This window comes from Astyanax mexicanus, chromosome 1, assembly GCF_023375975.1.
Source record: "Astyanax mexicanus isolate ESR-SI-001 chromosome 1, AstMex3_surface, whole genome shotgun sequence".
Lineage (NCBI taxonomy): Eukaryota > Metazoa > Chordata > Actinopteri > Characiformes > Acestrorhamphidae > Astyanax > Astyanax mexicanus.
Window position 1 is genome coordinate 15563258 of NC_064408.1, and position 19142 is coordinate 15582399.

General features: G+C 38.8%; 1 protein-coding gene across 1 annotated transcript; it reads left to right on the top strand.

Moving 5' to 3' along the window:
- Positions 1-12152: 12152 nt before the first annotated feature.
- atf5a (activating transcription factor 5a) lies at positions 12153-18750 on the top strand. Its single transcript, XM_007260498.4, has 4 exons — positions 12153-12550; positions 14493-14738; positions 15100-16321; positions 16641-18750. The coding sequence occupies exons 2-4, from the start codon at positions 14597-14599 to the stop codon at positions 16825-16827; spliced, it is 1551 nt and encodes a 516-aa protein (XP_007260560.2). The 5' UTR covers positions 12153-12550; positions 14493-14596; the 3' UTR covers positions 16828-18750.
- Positions 18751-19142: the final 392 nt, after the last annotated feature.

Genomic DNA, 19142 nt, shown 5'->3' on the forward strand with positions numbered 1-19142 from the left:
AATGCAGAGGGTGGATTCAGTGTATGTAATGTCTATAAAGGGTTTATAATATTTTATATTGCACAATTTTAGACTTATTACTACACATTTTCATAGATAATTGTGCTTGTTTTACACTTGCCTTGAAAAGAGAAAATAAAACAACTTAAACATGTTTTATAGACATTTTTTAAATGTTAAAAAATATATAAAATAAATTCTGACTTGCTACACAGAGTAATTGAGGGACCCATTGAGGTGCTCTTGACCTAACCACAATCTAGTCCCTGGGTGAATGTACATTGCCATTAATCAGTTTATAAGTGGGTGTGTGTGTGTGTATTGTTACTGTTGGGTTAAATTGAGAGGTTGGATTCTATTGTACTTAATAACTATAAAGTGTTTCTAATATTTTTGTATTGCTTATTTTAAGACATATTTCTAGACATTTTCACAGATAATTGTGCTTATTTATCTTAAAAAGAGCAAATAAAAAAATAGAAAAAGTTAAAAGCCTCAAAATAATTACGGCATGTTTAAATAATTTTGACAGTTTTGTTTATGTTTGCTCAATATCACATGTTTTCTGACTTGTTACAAACAGTAATTGAGGTACCTGTTGAGAAGCCCTTGACCTAACCACAATCCAGTCCCTGGGTGACTGCGTACTGCTGTTATAAGTGTGTGTTTACTGTTACTGTTGGACTCCATTGTACTTAATGACTATAAAGTGTTTCTATCACTTTTGTATTTCTTATTTTAAGACTTATTTCTAGACATTTTCATAGATAACTGTGCTTATTTCAGGAATGATCTTAAAAAGAGGAAATAAAAAAATAGAAAAAGTTAAAAGCTTAGAAATAATTATGGCATGTTGAAATAATGTTGACAGTTTTGTTTAAGTTTGCTCAATATCACATGTTTTGTGACTTGCTGAGAGGTGGTGTTTTGCAGTGTGGGCCCAGACATGTGCAGAAGTCGGCCTACAAGCCTGATCGTTTGAAAACACTGGGAAAAGTACATAGCCATCAAAAATTGAGCGCACAAAAGTAGACGGAACTGAGTAAACGGAACTAGTTACTACACACAGTAATTGAGGTAGCCGTCGAAATCTGTGTATGTGTGTGTGTGTGCTGACTTTTCTCTCACGCTCTGCGCAAACATGGCGCCCCTGCGGACCAATTAACGCACGGTGAGCTGGGAGAGTCAGCGCTTTTCCTGGGAGAGCTGGTGCTCTTCAACGCGCCGTTATTATCTCACCGCCGTGCGCGTTACGACCGCGGTCACGAAGATTGCATCAGGGCCTCACTTTTACCACTGCGAGGCTCAACCGTCTTACGAGAGGCGCAGAGGGGTTGGATGGGGGAGAAGCAGCGGGGTGGGGTGGGGTTGGGCTGGTGAGGGGGTTTACAGTATCACACTAACATCGCTTTGATCCACAAGATAGGCAGGAAGGTCACATGACAAAGAGCGAGGCGCGAGCTGGTGTAAACAAAAGCGCTCTTCTTCATCCGCGCTGAGCACTGCTGAGCGAGGTGTGCCTCAGCCGAGTCTTTACTCTGAGAGCTGGAGATACAGTCACTTTCAAGTGTGTCTCACTGTACAAGTTACCTTGGGTGTGCTTATCACCCTAATGACTTCCCATGATGCACTTCATACAGCAGGGGATAGGTGTAGGGCTCATACTGCTGATGGAATCTATTGAAGCGCGGATTAGACTGGCATCCTAATATTTGTGTATTAAGGTATTTCTTCCCAAACTTAACCCAAAAGAGCCCATTGTGACGTACGTGCCACAGACCCTTTAAAAAAGTGGAAGGACAGTGTGTGAATCTGTGTTCCTCAATCTGACCTTTTTTACAGAGTTTGAGATAAAACTAGCTCCTTTTAAAAATGTACTTTTGCTTCAAAAAGTCTGTTTCGATCATTTTAAGCATTCAAAAGCTTCAATAAAATGTTTTACATTTTACAAATAAAAAAATATTAAAATACAAATTAAATACAAATTAAATATTAAATAGTAATGTCATTTATGCTACATCAAGATTTCAGACCTCATTTACCATTATGTACCATCCTTATTACAATAAGAAAAAAAACATGAATCAGCTGCTCAATGAATTTAACTTATTTATTTATATATTTTTTTTTATAAACATTCAGAACTGGGTGTGGGCATTTGTGAGGTATTTTTCACAGTTTAAGAGAATAGCATGGCATTAGCATTTTCAGCAGGCAACCTATATAGAATACTGTATAGAATATATATTTCACACTATAATGCACACTTACAATGAACGTCTATTTTCTGGTCTATTTTAAAACATAAGGCACACTGGATTATAAGGCACATTTTTTTAAGAGACCCTGTAAGGGACTTTTAATTCAGAAGGTCTTGCTGCTGGGTGGTGTTGGGAGGTAGCTAACTAAGTTAAGTAAAGCTAAGCTAAGTAAACAAAACTGTTATAAAAAATACTTTCTTTTTTTTTCTAAAGTCAAATGAGCGCTGGATGTTAATTTACACAGATTTCTTTCCTGAAAACTGTTTTTTTTTGGGTGAGTGAAGTGCTTCTGTTTATTTACAGTCAGCTTAGATTCCCAAATTTATCCAGCACTAAGGCTGGAGCATTAGCGGCTAACCACTAGCGGTGTGCTGGCTAACCAGCGACACCAGTGGCAGTTGGAAAAGAGGCGGAGCCTGAAGAAGGCAAGTGCTAGTCTAGTGTTGGGGGCATTACTAGTGATAGAGGGAGTCCTAGTGAGTGGGTAGGGTAATTGTGTGGTTTTACAAATTGTAGGGAAAGTTGGAAGGATACATTTAGAAATAAAATTATAAAAAAAAAATCACCTGTCCAAAGCCCAGAGCTTATTGCTTTGGACATTCAGGTATTTGTCAACACTGTAAAAAAAAATCCAAATTAAAGGTTAAAAAACAATTTTTATCAAGTTAAAGGAGCAAATTCTTTTAACATAAAAATTTAAGCAATGTTGAATTTTGAGTAAGCAAAAAAAAAAAAAATAGTGGAAATATAATACTATTTTTTTTTATTTATTTTTTGCAAAGAGTAATTTTTTATAGTATAAAAACTTCATCCTTGCCTCAGTCAACTGTGTTGAGAACTATCTGTAGATCCTGTGATGACATTTTAGGATTGTGTTTTGGCTGAACTTGCTAGGACGGACTAACCTGGTCACACTTAAATGTTCTTAATGTTTTCCAAAAAGTGAAATGGCTGATTTCTAATAATTCTGAGATCTTTTTAAAAACGGTTATAGACTCATCTGCATTTACATCCTTCTTTCTGAAGAATCAGAGAGCTTGTATGATCTGACCATGGTGATCCACTTACTGCAACATTCACAATCAAACCAAACAAATGTCTGATGTTTAAATCCCCTTTAACCATGGTTTAATCATCCACAGCTGATGTTCTGCACCTTATTCTTATTTTAGATATTTTAAGTAGTAATAAATGTAAGAGTGTAATACTTTTTTCCTCAGGGGAAACTGAATTTCTACTAATTACATTTATCAAATGATTTTTCTCATCATTGTGTGTAAATGAGCTCTGTTTTAATTTAATTTAATTGACCATTTCATTCAAATTCAGTTCAGAATAAAAAATGTGAAGGGCAGAGCTAAACTGCTGTTTAGTGAACAGGTTATTATACACATGCCTGTTTTTGTGTTAGTTTTATTCACATTAGAATGCAGTCTACTCAAGTGTTAGCCAGCTAGCTAGCTAGTCTAAATGAAACAAGAGCACCTTTTAAGCAGACTTTAGCAGCTAAATTAGCCTCGAGCTAATGACGCTAAACATGGCCATATGACCACAAACACAACATCAAGCTTTTCCTTTCACCAATATACAGATTACTGTTCTAGAATTCATATATTTAACGCATATGTACTGGAATGCTTTGCCACTAAGAAAGTATGAGATGAGGGATGGAGGAAATCATAATTAACACTGCTCAGAATTGGACTTTAAGATTGCAGGTTTACACTCAGTTTTAAACCAGTAAAACCCAAAAGATGGTACTCCACCCAGAGTTTGATTAACCCTGGCAATAGTCTGACTGACTGTTTACTCTCAGTTATTTTATAAACACCAAAACTTTAACTCAAATTGCTGTGTAGTTGCTGTTCTATGACTTTTATCATGTCAGTGTATTGTACTGTCTAATGCACAGTTTGTGTGCCTCTGGTCTAATGACACTTTTTACTCATTTGGCACATTTTAGACACTATTTCTATTTTTGTGGTCTGAATTTAACACATCATAGAAAAAATTAAATATTACAATAAAATATCAATTTGAAAAAAAAAGTAGCAATTAAACAGTAATAATTATAGTTTAAAATGTGTGAAACTATTTTCACTTATGTTTGCCATTATTAGGCAGTTTCAATTCAAAATGCTGTGCAGTTTAGGACAAGACACTTTCCAGGAAAGCTCTGTCCAAGAAACTGGTCCATAGTGTAATGCAGGGCTGTTGCTGCACAGAAATACATTACGGGTAAGAACAGGCAGTGTGTCGTAAATAGATCTGAGTAGGAAGCAACATATCTTATTTTAGAATCCCAGTAGTAGTACACAGAGAATACACCTCTAACTCTGCATGCCTGTGTGCTGCCTGTGTATCTCACACTCCTCAGTCCCATTCTTCAGGGATACGATCACTGTGCTACTAACCAAAAAACCACAACAGTGCTGGTTGTAGATGTACTAAACTGATATTCACAGTCTATAGGCTATATAGCATATAGTGGCATATTTGGGTCAGTATTAATATAACATTCCTTTTGTGTCTGAAGCATAGTTGTTTATATTTTATTTAAACACTGTAAAACCATTATTTTTTTTATTCACAATTTACTCTAAATGCACACATTTTAATTACAAATTACAAATATAGAGGAATGTTAACCTTCACTTGAACGGACATTTTGTACTTTATTCAGTTTTATTTGATGTGTGGGTGATATTTATGGATGCAACGGAAAATTGCAGAATAATGTGAGAAATTGTATTTTTGGTCATGATTTGTGAAGTTTTTTTTATTATTAAATGTAAATTCAAAAGTGTAAGTTGCAAATCTTAAAATCTTAAAAATGTCCTTTTTTGTAAAAAGTTATTTTACTTGTTTCTAACTTTTTTTTTTTCAAACTAAATAATGACTTTCTATGAAAGACTGGTGAATCAAATGAGAGTGTCTTTTTACCTAACATGATTTGATACAAAAATTATGATAGGATATTAGATCCATAATAAATCGTGGTATTATTCATTCTGATTCCTAAGTTTATTTAAAGGCAGCTACTACTGTACTTTTAAGTTGAGGTTTTCACTGGGAATTTCTACTTTTACTCAAGTAATATTTTACTTCACTCTCTCTTTAATTCAAGTACATTGCTTATATATGATGTCCACCACTGTTAACAGACCATTTTTGATTAAATGCAAATGTGCAGATGTGTAGGTCTAAAATTAGGAATCACTGCTTTAGGACATTGTACATTGGCAGCCTAATTGAAGGCCTAAAAGTTTTATGTGCTCAATGTGGGCCCCACATATGGCTGACCAGAAATAAAAAAAACAACAACAATCATTTGCAGAATACAAAAGCTAGCAATGCCCACACAGTAGACCCAGTATGTAGCTCAAGAAACACTGATCTAGAACACAGTAAATAAGCAGACACTAAATTAATGCAATAAACAGAAATCATATGGTCCAATATGCTACTGTAGTGTGTGGGAGGAAGCATGGTTCTAAAAAAAGCTCTAAAAAGTGATTTTAAAAAAAGCTCTTTATTAGGCTCACTGCACACTTATTGCGCCTAAATGTACATGGTGAATGAAGCCAACATGGTGAATGAATTGACATATTTCATTTTTTAACAGGACTTTGCCTGGTATTTTATTTTTTTTACAGAACTTTTACCTGGTACTGTATTTTCTGAGGGCTTTTGCCTGGTACTTTTTTTTTTTTACAGGACTTTTACCTGGTAGTCTATTTTTTACAGGACTTTTACCTGGTACTGTATTTTTACAAGACTTTTGCCTGGTACTGTATTTTCTACAGGACTTTTGCCTGGAACTATATTATTAGAGGACTTTTCCTGTTACTTTATTTTTGCAGGACTTTTCCTGGTAATTTATTTTTGCCGAACTTTTGCCTGGTAATTTATTTTTAGAAGACTTTTGTCTGGTACTTTATTTTTTACAGGACTTTTGCCTGGTATTGTATTTTTACAGGACTTTTGCCTGGTATTGTATTTTTACAGGACTTTTGCACTTCAGTTTCTGAATCAGTTTCTCTGATTTTGCTATTTATAGGTATATGTTTAATTAAAATGAACATTGTTGTTTTATTCTATAAACTTTAGAGCTTTTATTTGCAAAAAATGAGAAATAAAAAATACCTCAAATAATGCAAAGAAAACAAGTTCATATTCATAAAGTTATATATATTTGGGGGAATAACCCTGGCTTTTAATCACAGTTTTCATGCATCTTGCCATGTTGTCCTCCACAAGTCTTACACACTGCTTTTGAATAACTTTATGTCACTCCAAAAGTGCAAAAAATCTAGCAGTTTAGCTTGCTTGAGCTTCATTCATCTTCCTCTTGAGTATATTCCAGATATTTTCAATTTGGTAAAATCAAAGAATCTCATGTTTAAGTGGTCTCTTGTTTTTTTTTTCAGAGCTGTGTATATACAGCACTTTTGCCTTGTACTGTATTTTTACCAGACTTTTGCCTGGTAGTGTATCTTTTTACAGGACTTCTGCCTGGTACTGTATGTGTACTCTGGAGTTGTATAAATCAATACTATGATCAATAGTTAAAATATGTCTTGGCAGTTTTTATTTTTGTTTCTATGATATAAAATATATTTTCAGTGATACACTGCTGTCTGCCTGAAGCTTTTTAGCTGTGTTTAAAGGCCTAGTAACTTCTGAGGGAGAGGGAGGGGCGTGTCTGTGCTGCTGCTGCTGCAGACTGAGAGACTGCGAGACTGCGGTGAGGCTGTGAGAGACTCTACCGTGTTCGATCAAAACACACGCAGACACGCGCGGGCCGCGAGGGGGAGCGCGAGAGCGCACGCTGCAAGTCCCATGGCAACAGCAACCAGGAAACGCGTCTAAAATAGGGGGCAGTGTTCGCTATTACTATAGCAACAGGAAGACAGGCGCTGCTCGCGCTCCTTCAATCAGCGCGGGATGTGCTGAGAGCGGAGAAACGCCGCGCGCGGAGCAGCGTCTGGCCGTGACGTCACTCACTCGCTCCCTTACCAGCCGCGGACACCGGCGATTAGTGTGTGACACGTGCGTGCGCGGGTTTGGACGTTGTCACTGTTTTGAGTTGAGTTTTGCCATCAGCACGTGCTGATGTGTGTGTGTGTATGTGTCCCACACACACTCATGATGGAATAACTCCAAGCCCAAACCCAAACACAGCCTATCTCCAGTTAAAGATGATCAGTTTTCCACTGTTTAATGGGACACCAGCAGCACCAGCAGCATTAGCCAGTCAGGCTGCTGTTCAGATATTCTGGGTATAATGGGACAGCAGGTAATATGGGGCAGTGTGTTAGGTCATGTGGGACGAGCAAGTCATTAGTGCTGAATGATAAAGCTCTTATTCATAGTGCCACACTCCTTCATTCTGCATTCTTGACAAGAATAGTTTTCCCTAACTTTGAGTTTCTAACGTGTTCTGGTCTTACGTTGTGTCCAATAATATCAAAAGCCACCATAACCCCATTTATGTTTGTGTAGTACTGTTTTTCATAGGGTTGAAACATTTTAGTTATTTGGAATTGAAAATGACATTCCTGTACATACACACATACTGTGCCAGCCAAATGTAAATAGAAAAGTCATCCAAACTATGAAGAAAAACATATGGAATTATTTAGTAAACTAAAAAGTCTTAAACAAACCAGAATATTATATATTTTGCATTCTTCAAAGTAGCACCTTTTTCTTAAATGACAGCTTTGCACATCTTGGCATGGCTTTCAGTTAACAGCTGTGCTGAACTTGTCTAAAGTTAGTTATTTGAATTGTGTGTTGTGAGGAGGTAGAGTTGGTATACAGTGAATAGCAGTATATGAGTTCCATATATCCATATCATGGCAAGAACTACTTCAAGTAAAGAAAACCATACTTTAAGAAATGAAAGTCAGTCAAACTTTGAAAGTATCACTAAGTGCAGTTGCAAAAACCATCAAAAACCTAATGATTAAACTGGCTCTCATCAGGACTGCCCTAGGAAATTATGAGGAAGTGTTACCTCTATTGTACAGGAAACGTTTATCAGAGTTACAAGCCCACCAGATAAGAGTGTCCTAAATGCTTCACAGAGTATTTTGGTTTGAATCATTTCAGATACTTCATAATTCCTTATGTGTTCCTTTATAGCCTAGATGACTTCAGTGTTAATTTACATTGTAGGGGAAAAAATAGAAACATTGAATGAGAAGAAGTGTCCAAACTTTTGACTAGTACTGTAAATACATATTAGGGATGCACAGATGCAAAAATGCAGTATGGACTGTATGGAAAGTATTAAACTCTTCCCTTATTCTACATATGATCCTTCGCAAACCAAACAATCCAAACCAGCATCACCTGTCTAACACTTGCTAACAGTATTTGGAGTATTGTTATGGCTGTAAGCTTGGCTGTAGAAAACGTTGGAACAGTATGTACTATGTAAAAAAAAAAAAAAAAAAACAGTGTTTCTCACATTTCATTTGACTTTTATTTGGTTGCCAACCATATGAGCCAAATACATTTGATTTACTAACATTGACTAACTGCACTCAAAAAAAAGTTGGGGTGGTAAATCATTTCCAACTCTGCAATGATGTCATTCCTTCTTGCAACACAATATTCTTTTTGCAAAACATCTTAAAATGTGCAACAGAATTCTCCAAACATTCTCTACTGGGGACATGTCAGTATAGGTTGAATATTGATTCAAGTGACCACAATGCACATGTCTCAGAACCAAGAAAAGTCGACACAGTTTTGACATGTTTAACATAAGGTTCTGTCTTGAACAGTGCAGTTGTAAATGTGGCAGTGTGTGCATGTGTGTGTTGTGCTGTGTGTACGAGTGGATCAGTCACAGTAATGCTGCTGGAGTTTTTAAACTCTGTGTTTACTCACTGTCCTCCACTCTATTACACACTCCTACCTACTGTAGCTGCTCCACTTTGTAGATAAAGTAAAGTCAGAGACAGATATCTTGTGTTGATCATCCTCTAGTCTCACAGGACAATGACCACACAAAAATGTTGGTAGACTATTCCCTGTCCAGCAGAACCACCGTGGTGTTTAAAAACTCCAGCAGCACTGCTGTGCATCTGATCCACTTGTACCACCATGTCAGCCACCTTGTCACCAGGTCCTGTGGGGTCCTGACCATTGAAAAACAGGGTAAAAGGAGGATAATTAAGTATGCAGAGAAACAGAAAGAATGGTGTATGAAGTGATAGAATTACAAGGTGTTGCTACATTCTCTCAGTGGAGCTGAAAATATGGCCAATGGGTGTAGAATCATAGAGGTAGTCACAATCTTATGCTTGATCTGTGTTTCATAGCCCACCCCTCACTTGTGTGTAGTATAGATATGTACCCATGTTTTGTTTATCCACTGATTGACTACTTTGTGGGTCTTAAGGACAACAGCTAGCAGCTGTGTAGAGATGCATATGATGAAGCTATTTATTTAATTTTGTACTTTTGAGAATAGTTTACATTTAGTTTGAGCATAAATAAATTATTTAAGGTTTTAACAAGGTTTTAATAAGTGTTACCCAGTTGTGTATAAAATATAATCACTTCTGAGTTGTGTGGCCATGCCCTACATGGCACTATTTGTTTTGCTTCACCACTGATTGACTCTGTCGAGGGGTGAACAAGGACAGACAGCAGCTGCGTAGATGTGCTGATGCAGGGGCTTTAAGGATTGCACCTGTTACACACCACGACAAAAAAAAAGTAGAAGAAGAATATCCCCAATCTGGAACAGGTCCATTTGGGTTATAGTTTTTGTCCCTGTTCTTTCTTGCAATAGACTGAACTAGACTAATGATTAACCTATCGAACAGAATACCCAGATAACCCAGAAAGCTTTGGCCATGGGTTTCATCATGGAATGTCAGGTGATGGGAGAGGTTAAACATAGGCTCCTGCTGGGTTAAACACTGCACTGTTCACCAGAGGTGTCAAGTAATGAAGTACAAACACTTCATTACCTATTTGGATGTCTATATTTTACTGGAGTAATTGTTTTTCAGACTATTTTTACTTCTACTTTATTATCTGTCCTTTCTACTCCTTACATTTTGAGGATGATCTTTAGAAGACACTGAAAGGAACTTGAGCTAAATATCCCAACTAAGGTTATTTAATGATAATATAATATTTGCATTGTACTTAAATGCAATTAGTTCATTATATATAGGCCCCTTTGGTGCAGCCTGAGCTTTTGTCCCTAATGGCATTTTCCCCCCTGACATTAGTTTTATACTTTCAAGAATAACTACCTGAAGTAGCGGTTCTTTTATATAAAATACTTGTGCACAAAGTGTTTAGTACCTTGAATAAATGTCAGCACATTCAGATTTCTATTTTGAGCTTGTTAATGGTATAAAAAATAGCCATTTCTTTGCACGGGCAATGCTTTGCCCATATCCATAGCATTGTAAGCCTGTTGGGAGCATTGGCTAAAAGCAATGTATTTCTGAAAGCTAGGGGCGAACAGAGGGGTGCCACTCATCCTGTAAAATACAGAACGTCCTTTATTTGTCAATTAAATGTTTGGTGCGTGATTGAACCAATATTCGAAGCGATTTGTTCTTAATTGCCTTTCATTTATATAATAAATATATATTATATATAATATATATTTGGTGGCCTTCCTATATATTTAATTATATTTTCATTTTTGAAAAGTGGCAACCCTAGGATAACGGAGGAACACTTTATCCAGTTTCACACAGTAGTTTTGAAACCAATACTTTTACACTTCGACTGGAGTAAAAAGCTGTAAAAAGAGTTGATACTTTAACTTCTACAGATGTATTTTAAACCCTTGTATCTAGTATACTTTCACCTAAGTAATGAATACCACCTAAGTAATGTGAATACTTTTTGACACCTTTGCTGTAACTACACTAAGCTGTAAGGATGGAACTCATATGGAACCCACCTGGCCCACGTTCTACCCATGTGAGCACACAGACTGGGTGTAAGTGTTTAAAATAGAGGCTAAAATCCACGAATGCAGAAATACAGTGAGTGACCTCGTGGAGGTTGATTACCTTGAAAAGAGATAACGCTAAAGTTAAACCTTTCACACTGTAACACAGATCGATAGTTCTTGTATACATACACAAACACACACACACATACACACACACTGGAATTAATGAAAAGGCTGATGTAAGATCAAGCAGCACATGCCCTCCCTCCAGTTAAACAGAGACAGAGGCGTTTTCAAGCCCTTATTCGCTTATATTCGCTGATCAAACTTCACCAAAGTTCAGCTCCATTCGTTCAAAAACTTCCTCGCCACTGTTGATTTACTCTCGGGATGTTTACGTGGAACATGTGCACGGAGAGTGGTGGAGGAGAGAGAACGGCGGGGAGAAAAAAGAGAGACCAAAACAGCGAAGGTGAAGCGTCTGAGTCGCGGCGGCCAATCAGAACGGGCGTGAACAGGAATCCGGCCAATCGCGGCGCGGCGGCTTCTTTGCGGGCAGCCAATCAGCGAGCGGCTGTGCGCCGCTGATGCAACTAACCTGCAACAATAGCCACGCATCTCCTGGGTAGCGAAAAGTGTTCTTCCTCGATGTTGGAAATTAAATAGTCCCTTTGAAAGTGCGCACGGCGTGATCTCTGTAATCTGTAACCTACGTCTTGTTGAATAAACAGGGGGTGAGCAAACAGTGGAGACTTTAGCTGATGATTATGATTAGCTGGGGTGTTTATGTTTTATTATTATAGGAGCATCTTATTGGTATAAAAATAAGTGTTGCATAAAAAAAAGTTTATTTTTTATTTTTACTTTCCTTTTAAATGTTTTTTTGCTAGAATAGAAAACAAAAATAGAAAGAAAGCTGAAAAGAAAAGTGAGAAAAAAAAAAAAAAAACATCTCCAACACTGTCTAAGTTTGGTATTGGTAAGGTGGGCGTTGTTGTTTACCACTTCTTCCCCCCACCTCGCCAATAAGGAGGGACCACGCGCAGCCCCGCACGCGCACGCCGTGCACAGGGAGGCGGAGGAATCCACGAGCGCCGTGACCGCGTGCGTGACGCAGCCGGTTGCTAGGTGTGGATGACCCACGCTCGATGCTTTGGCTCAATTAGCCGCCTCTCAGTCATCAACTCCGTCACAACAAAGCGAGAAGCAGGAGAGAGGGACAGACACTCTGCGGGAGAACATGGCTTTTTAAACCGTTTGCCTTCGTCTGCTGCCCTCAAAGCGCCGTGCTTTGCTTTTGCAACGCACCCCAAAACACCTCAACCACATTTTCAGCAATAATGGAGTAAGTGCTGCTCTCTCTTCTGTGCTGTTGTTTGAGTTTCTGACTTTCTAGAGTTACTGACTTCGCCTTTCAGCTGTTTTTGTGTCGTGTACGGCTGTGCACTGGCTCTGACACCCGTAGAAAAGTGGTGATAAGTTAGTTTTCTTGTTTTTGCTTTAGTTTAAGCTGTCAGGAAAGTTTTAGCTACTTCCCTTTTTCTTCTACACTCCACTGCTAGCTATCTCAACTTAACTCTAGTGAGCCTACCACAACTGTTGCTTGCTGCTGAGATTTGCTTTGCAACTTCTTTTATAGCTTATATAGTTTTTTTTAATGATTATGCTTGCTATAACTTATTAGTACATATGTTATTTAGTTAAGTACAAACTTTTAATGCTGATAAAAAGCATTGTCATCGTTGTTGGACGTCTTTATAGCACAGTGTAGTTGTGTCACACAGCTTGAATGCATCTCACCTCTAGTAAGGTAGGCTGTAGGTAAAGCTAGTTACCTGAATGTGCTGTAATAAAGTCTTTAAGCCTGAAACCCTATTATTATGTATTTTAAACCATATGTGACTGTATGCCATTTCTGTCCAATACATTCATTCATACATTGTTTTGTATGTCATCTACCATGTTTTTCTTTAATATATATATATATATATATATATATATATATATATATATATATATATATACATACATATACATTTTTTTCATCATCCTTTCTTCTAATTTACAAGTTTGCATGCTGTGTTGTTTGTTTTTATTTCATTATTTTATTAAAGTGACAAGGTTAACAAATAACAGTTAACAAGCTTTGTTTGTTCTGTGCTCCCCTACCCCATTCATTATTATCTACAGTAATAAACCAGCAGCAAGCAGTCTCAGTTGTAGCCAGCTCTTTGTGAAAGATCTGACACCTTGCATTACGTCATTGGCTGCATCCCACGTGTGCGTCCAGATTCACTCCATACACTCAGCTAGCTACTCCAGTTCAGTGGCTTATGTGCACCTGCCATATGTCTACAGAGATTGTACCCTGGCTGTAATCAGGCTTGTACAATGCTGCTTTTTGGGACTGTTCCTGCTGCTGCTGCTGATGCTGTTGTTGTTGGGGCTTTCGGGCGGTTTGCAGAGCCGTGCCAAGCGTGGTGGGTAACAAAAGAGGCTGTTGTTTTGAGTTTGAGGTTGAACTAGAAAACCCCAAAACACACTCCAGTGCAGAGTGTGCTTTGGCTCTTTGGCTGTTGTCTCTGGGTGTTAAAGCAAGCCTTCTGGAGGCAGTAGCAGTAGTTTTAAGATGAGTTTTGTTGGTGTTGCACAGAACTGATAGCCTGTTCTGAACTTTAATGTATTTTATTGGTAATTTGTTATTATTTTTTTTTTTACTGATTTGCTGTGATAACAGTGGCTGTGGTATAGTGGCAGGTGGGGGTGGTTAGAGTAGTTGTATCCCTGGGTCTCTCTCTTTAGGTTAGAGCTGTGAGTTTATTTGGCACTGAATGAGCGTCTGCCTGCTTCTCTAGGAACTCAGCAGAGACTCTTAAGTGGGCACAGGAGACTGAGATGGATGGAACAGGTCTAGTGATAGTCTAAATTGGTCCCCTGACAATCGTTAGATGTTTCCAGAGTGATGCTGAGAAGCGGTGGACTTAGTGTCATTTACTAAGTCAATTTCTAGTTTAGTTACAACTTACAGTTATCGAAGAGTCACGACTGTTTTGAAGATTTTTTTTATTTTTCTTCTTTTTCTTTTTACACAAGAATGAAACAATGTAGGTCGGGGGAAAAAAAAGAAAGCCCTTTAATCTGGTTCTTTTTCCTGATTTCTTTTTGTTTTCTTTAGTTTGACCAAAAAAAAAATCTTGCACTTATTCTGCATTCGAATCTTGCTCGTCCGATGTTAAAAGTGATGCTCTTCGACTGTCTTATCTGACTGATCTCTCCTCCGTTTCTAGGTTTCATAATGTTCACCCAGCCCTGTTCTCTGTGGCTCAAGTCTCGAACTACAATACTGTGCAACGTAAACTCGGCCGTTTGAATCGTAGGACCAACGGACAGGATGATGGCAATGTCAGCACCCATTTGGAAGACTCTACTTGGCTGCCCGGCAGACCCCCTCGCTCTCTCTCACCCACAGGCTAACCACAGCCAATTGGAGAGGCGCAGAGGGGAGGGGCCAGAGGAGAGCCAGCACTTAATTGGTGAGTTGCAGTGAGTACAGTTTTTTATTTTTCCCAGTTTCAGGTGGGCACCGCACTGCAGCACATTTCCTCCTCCTTGAACAGTGAGTAAAACTACCAATGTGTGTCTGTTTTTAAATTGTTATTGGACTACATTTGAGCTGACTGGAGATACAATAACGGTATTATTTTGAACCCTTTGGATTTACGAACTAAATCGATCACTCGTTTTCATTTTTAACACTTTTTAAAAAAATACGAAACGATAAATTGCGTAAATGCGATCGATTGCTAGCGATGATGTTTTCTTGTAAATTACTGATTTGCACTTAATATATTGCACTGAACTGACATTTTGTTTAATTTTCTCTTTTCCAAATAGGTGATGGTCTCAGTGACTGGATGACGGAAGAAGTGGATTTCTCCTCATACCTCCCAACCCCTCACTCCTCTCCTTCCCCCAATGCATCCCTTCCCCCCTCGCCCCTGCAGCATGACATCCAGGTGCCCTCTGATTTGGAGGTCATGACCTCTCTGCTGCAGGAAGAGCTTGCTCAGCTGGAGGATTACTTCCTGTCTGACCCGCTCCCAGAGAAAGCCTCCAAACTGGGCAAATGCGACAAAGGGCCACCACCAATGGGTCCCCCATCGTACTACCAGTTGCCCTATGCATCTTATTCTTCTTCCAGCCAATCAGAGTCTAGCCCCCTACTTGTTACCCTAGCAACTGGGGAACTAGACCTGCTGAGCTTTTGTGGGGGACCCATTGGCCGATCCAAGATACCTAGACACGCCCCTTACAGTTGCAACCGCCCCAACGGCAACGTCTGCGGCCGCAAGAGAGTTTCCGATGGGGTGAGGGTGAGTGACGGCTATGAGAATAGCATCTGGAGTTCCAAAGGAAATACCTCAGGTAACTCAGCTGTTGCACTTGGTGGAAGCTACAGCTGTATAGAAGATGAACGGGTGGTGGGCAAAGGTTACTGCCTGGGCAGTGCGGTGGAGATCAGAAGGTGCGCCATTTTACCCAAAGAAGAGAAGAATTGCCGCTACACAGAAGAGTCCATTGGTATAAGCAAGATTGTAAGTGGTGGCTATGGCTTCAGTGGGCCCATTCAAGTTCCTCCTCACAAGAAAGAAGAGATGATGATGTACGGTGTCAGGGAAGTCAACATAAATGGAATGGGTGGTGGTTCGGAGATGGAGATGATGAGCGAAGGAAAATCCGGCATCAACGACATGGTCAAAAGTAACATGTCCTGGAAGTCAGAGTCCAACGAAGGTTGCTTTCTTCAAGGAACACCCCAAGAAGAGGCCTACCATAATTTCCTAGGTGCCATCAACGAGCCTGTAAAAGCAGAAAGCGTAGATTTGCATCGTCAACACAGCGACTACCACTGCAGCTTTCTGGAGGGTCAAGGCCCTGCCTGCTTGAGTGGTGACAGACACGGACATGAAATGGGTGCTCCTTGCCCCAGAGGAGTCCGTTCCTTGAAGGAGGAACCTTGCATTGTAAAACCAGAGCTGGAGGTCCCCCTCATGGAAACCGGTCATGGGGAACGCAAGCAGAAGAAGCGAGATCAGAACAAGACAGCAGCTCACAGGTAGAGTATATTTGGATGTTTTTTATTGATATCCAAAACTAACATCTAGCATAGCCAACAGTAACCAGATATAAGCCAAAGACAAAATCCTAGGCATCACTTATTCTACAGACCAGAGAACATCAGGGCTTTAGAGCATGCTGGTGGAGGTATAGAATGTGCATGACGCAACTAAACAATGCTTACTGTGCAGCAGTCAAAATAAAAGTTGACGTAGACAATTTTGGCCACACCCTCTGTGGAGCTACAAATAGGGAACTGAAAGAGTGACTCATCAGTGACACTAATATTGTAACATTGATTCTTGACATACTAACAGGTATCGCCAAAGGAAGAGAGCAGAGTTGGACTCACTGGAGGAGCAGCTTCATGGCCTAGAGGGGAAAAACCGTGAACTTCGGGACAAGGCAGAATCGGTGGAGCGTGAGATCCAGTATGTGAAAGACCTCCTGATTGAGGTGTACAAGGCTCGCAGCCAACGCCTAAAGCAGGAGGCCAGCGCCTGACCTGAAGATTGGTAGCCTGACACAGATGATGGTCCTGCAAGTAGAATTGATAGTGGTCTAACAGAAAGTGGAATTTAAGTTGGAATGTTTTCTGATCGAATGTTTTTTTGTTTTGTTTCTTTTTTGGATAGGGGCGGGGTGTGTACTATTGCACGTTACGTTAACCAATCATTTACTTTTTGTTACAAACTGACTAGTCCATCAACAGCTGCAGCACAAACTTCCACTTTTCCAGCTCAAACTCAAAGGCAAATAAATATGCACTGTGATTCTGTCATGGCTTAAATGACAGCTGGCTTTTTGTGTGGGCCTCCTTTTTCGAAGAATAGCTAAAACGGGTCCTCAACTTGTGTTCTTTTCAGGATTGATGTTAATCAACGTTGAACACACACGACCTGATTGAGCGCATTATGTTTCATTTACACAAGGCTATAATCTTCTATCGCATCAGAACATAGCCTGCACTAATCTTAATTTATCCAAAGTAGGTAATTATGTTAATTATTTCCTTTTAATTATTTATAAGTGGGTTTCAAGTTCGTAGTACATGGCAATAGCGCAATTCTTCCATTAATTCAAAGAGAAATAAGCACTGATATGAAAAAGCAATCTTGTTCAAAACCAATATTGATTTTCAGGGGAATCACTTTTTCCAAAATGAAAATTCGCTCAGGAAGAGCAAGCCTGATGATTTCATTTTTTTTTTTTTTTAGTTCCTAATTTTTTAAAAAATCCCCAGTTTACGTTAGTTCTGCAGCTCAGGTATGCAATCTATATGTCCAAAGTCACGGAAGTATGTCAGTTTGTAACTTGATGCTGAAGATATGGCACTGCCTAATGTTATGCGTGTTGATTTCATATTGTTTCAGTCTTGCATGCCTAAGCTTTTCACAGCTTTTTGGGGAAAAAAAGAATGCCTTTTTTTTTGGTTCCTTTTGTTGGTTTGGACAACGTTAAACATTACAGCATATCTCTCTCTCCAGCTAAAGACCTATCTTCAAGTCCTGTTCTATATCTTCTTTGCCTAGTCATTTCATAGAATGAGTGGCATTTTGATTCACAAACTACTGTTTGGCCCAACGTCTCTGCTGTAATTGCGAAAACAATCAGGGTTTGTGATTTTATAAGGTTTGATTGCTCTAATTTAAATTATAGTGTCTGAGGGGAGGACAGAAAATCTTTATAGTTCCACTGCTTTTCTATTCTTTAACTATAGAATGCTTGAGCTGGCTTTGACCAAGCTTTCATTTAGTGTCAACTCAAGTTCTTAGCAATATTTAATCGACATCACTGGCATAATTTATTATTAATTGCATTGGATTCGATTGTGTACAATCCTGAACACTTTTAGGGTTTTCATGTTTACAGCCTATTTAAGTCGAATAGCCTAGAATGATGGTATTCTAATATGTAGACACAAGTACAAATGTAGGGAGAATAAAAATCCAGAAGCAAATAGACCCTTTTCTACTTCCCTGATATTTTTTTTAGTTTCTTAGTTTAAAGGTATTTTATCAAAGATTCATGTATACCTTAAAACCTAGCAATACATCTATTTTTTAATCCTTCTGAATACAAAAAAAATATCCTAGCATAGATATTCAGAGAGCTAAGCACCATAATATCGGTTTCAAGTATGCTTTCCTCTTGGCGGTATACAATCATGTGTATGAAATATGGAAATATTGAAATATAGCCGGAATGTGGTACTACATATGTCACCTTGTGAAGTTGAGATATAGCTATGAATGTTGGGATTTCTGAGCTACGCGACTGAGCCACATGATGATGTTCACACCAGCTAAAAAACACACACACACACAACGACGGAGTCATTTCGATGTATCACCTCCACTTCAACTGCTTTGTGTTTATTTTCCCTGTCATTCTTTTTAATTCCAATAAAAGTGATTTGTGTCAGCAGTAACGCGTTTCGGAGGTGATGGATTGCTGCATGTGAGATTTCTGAAGCTTATCGGGGAGGCTGGGAAGCCGGTGTGTGTGAGAGGGAGTGTGTGTGTGTGAGGGGGAGAGAGACGGAGTGTGTGTGTGTGTGTGTGTATGCTTAGCGCGAATGTGAGCTGCTTTCTGCTACAGACGAAAAAAGAACGAGGTTTTCCACGAGGTTTGGAGGCTAAACTGGCAGGACAGGACTTATCTAATGTAGAACACATCTTTAATCTTTACAGTGACCTTTTTGCCCCATTTGTGTCACTTCATCGTTTAGCGTTTTTCTTTAATTAAAAGTTTAAGAAAAGGGTTTCTGAAAGACTAAAACCTCTATTAAAATCGCACTAAATTAAGATTTTTTAACG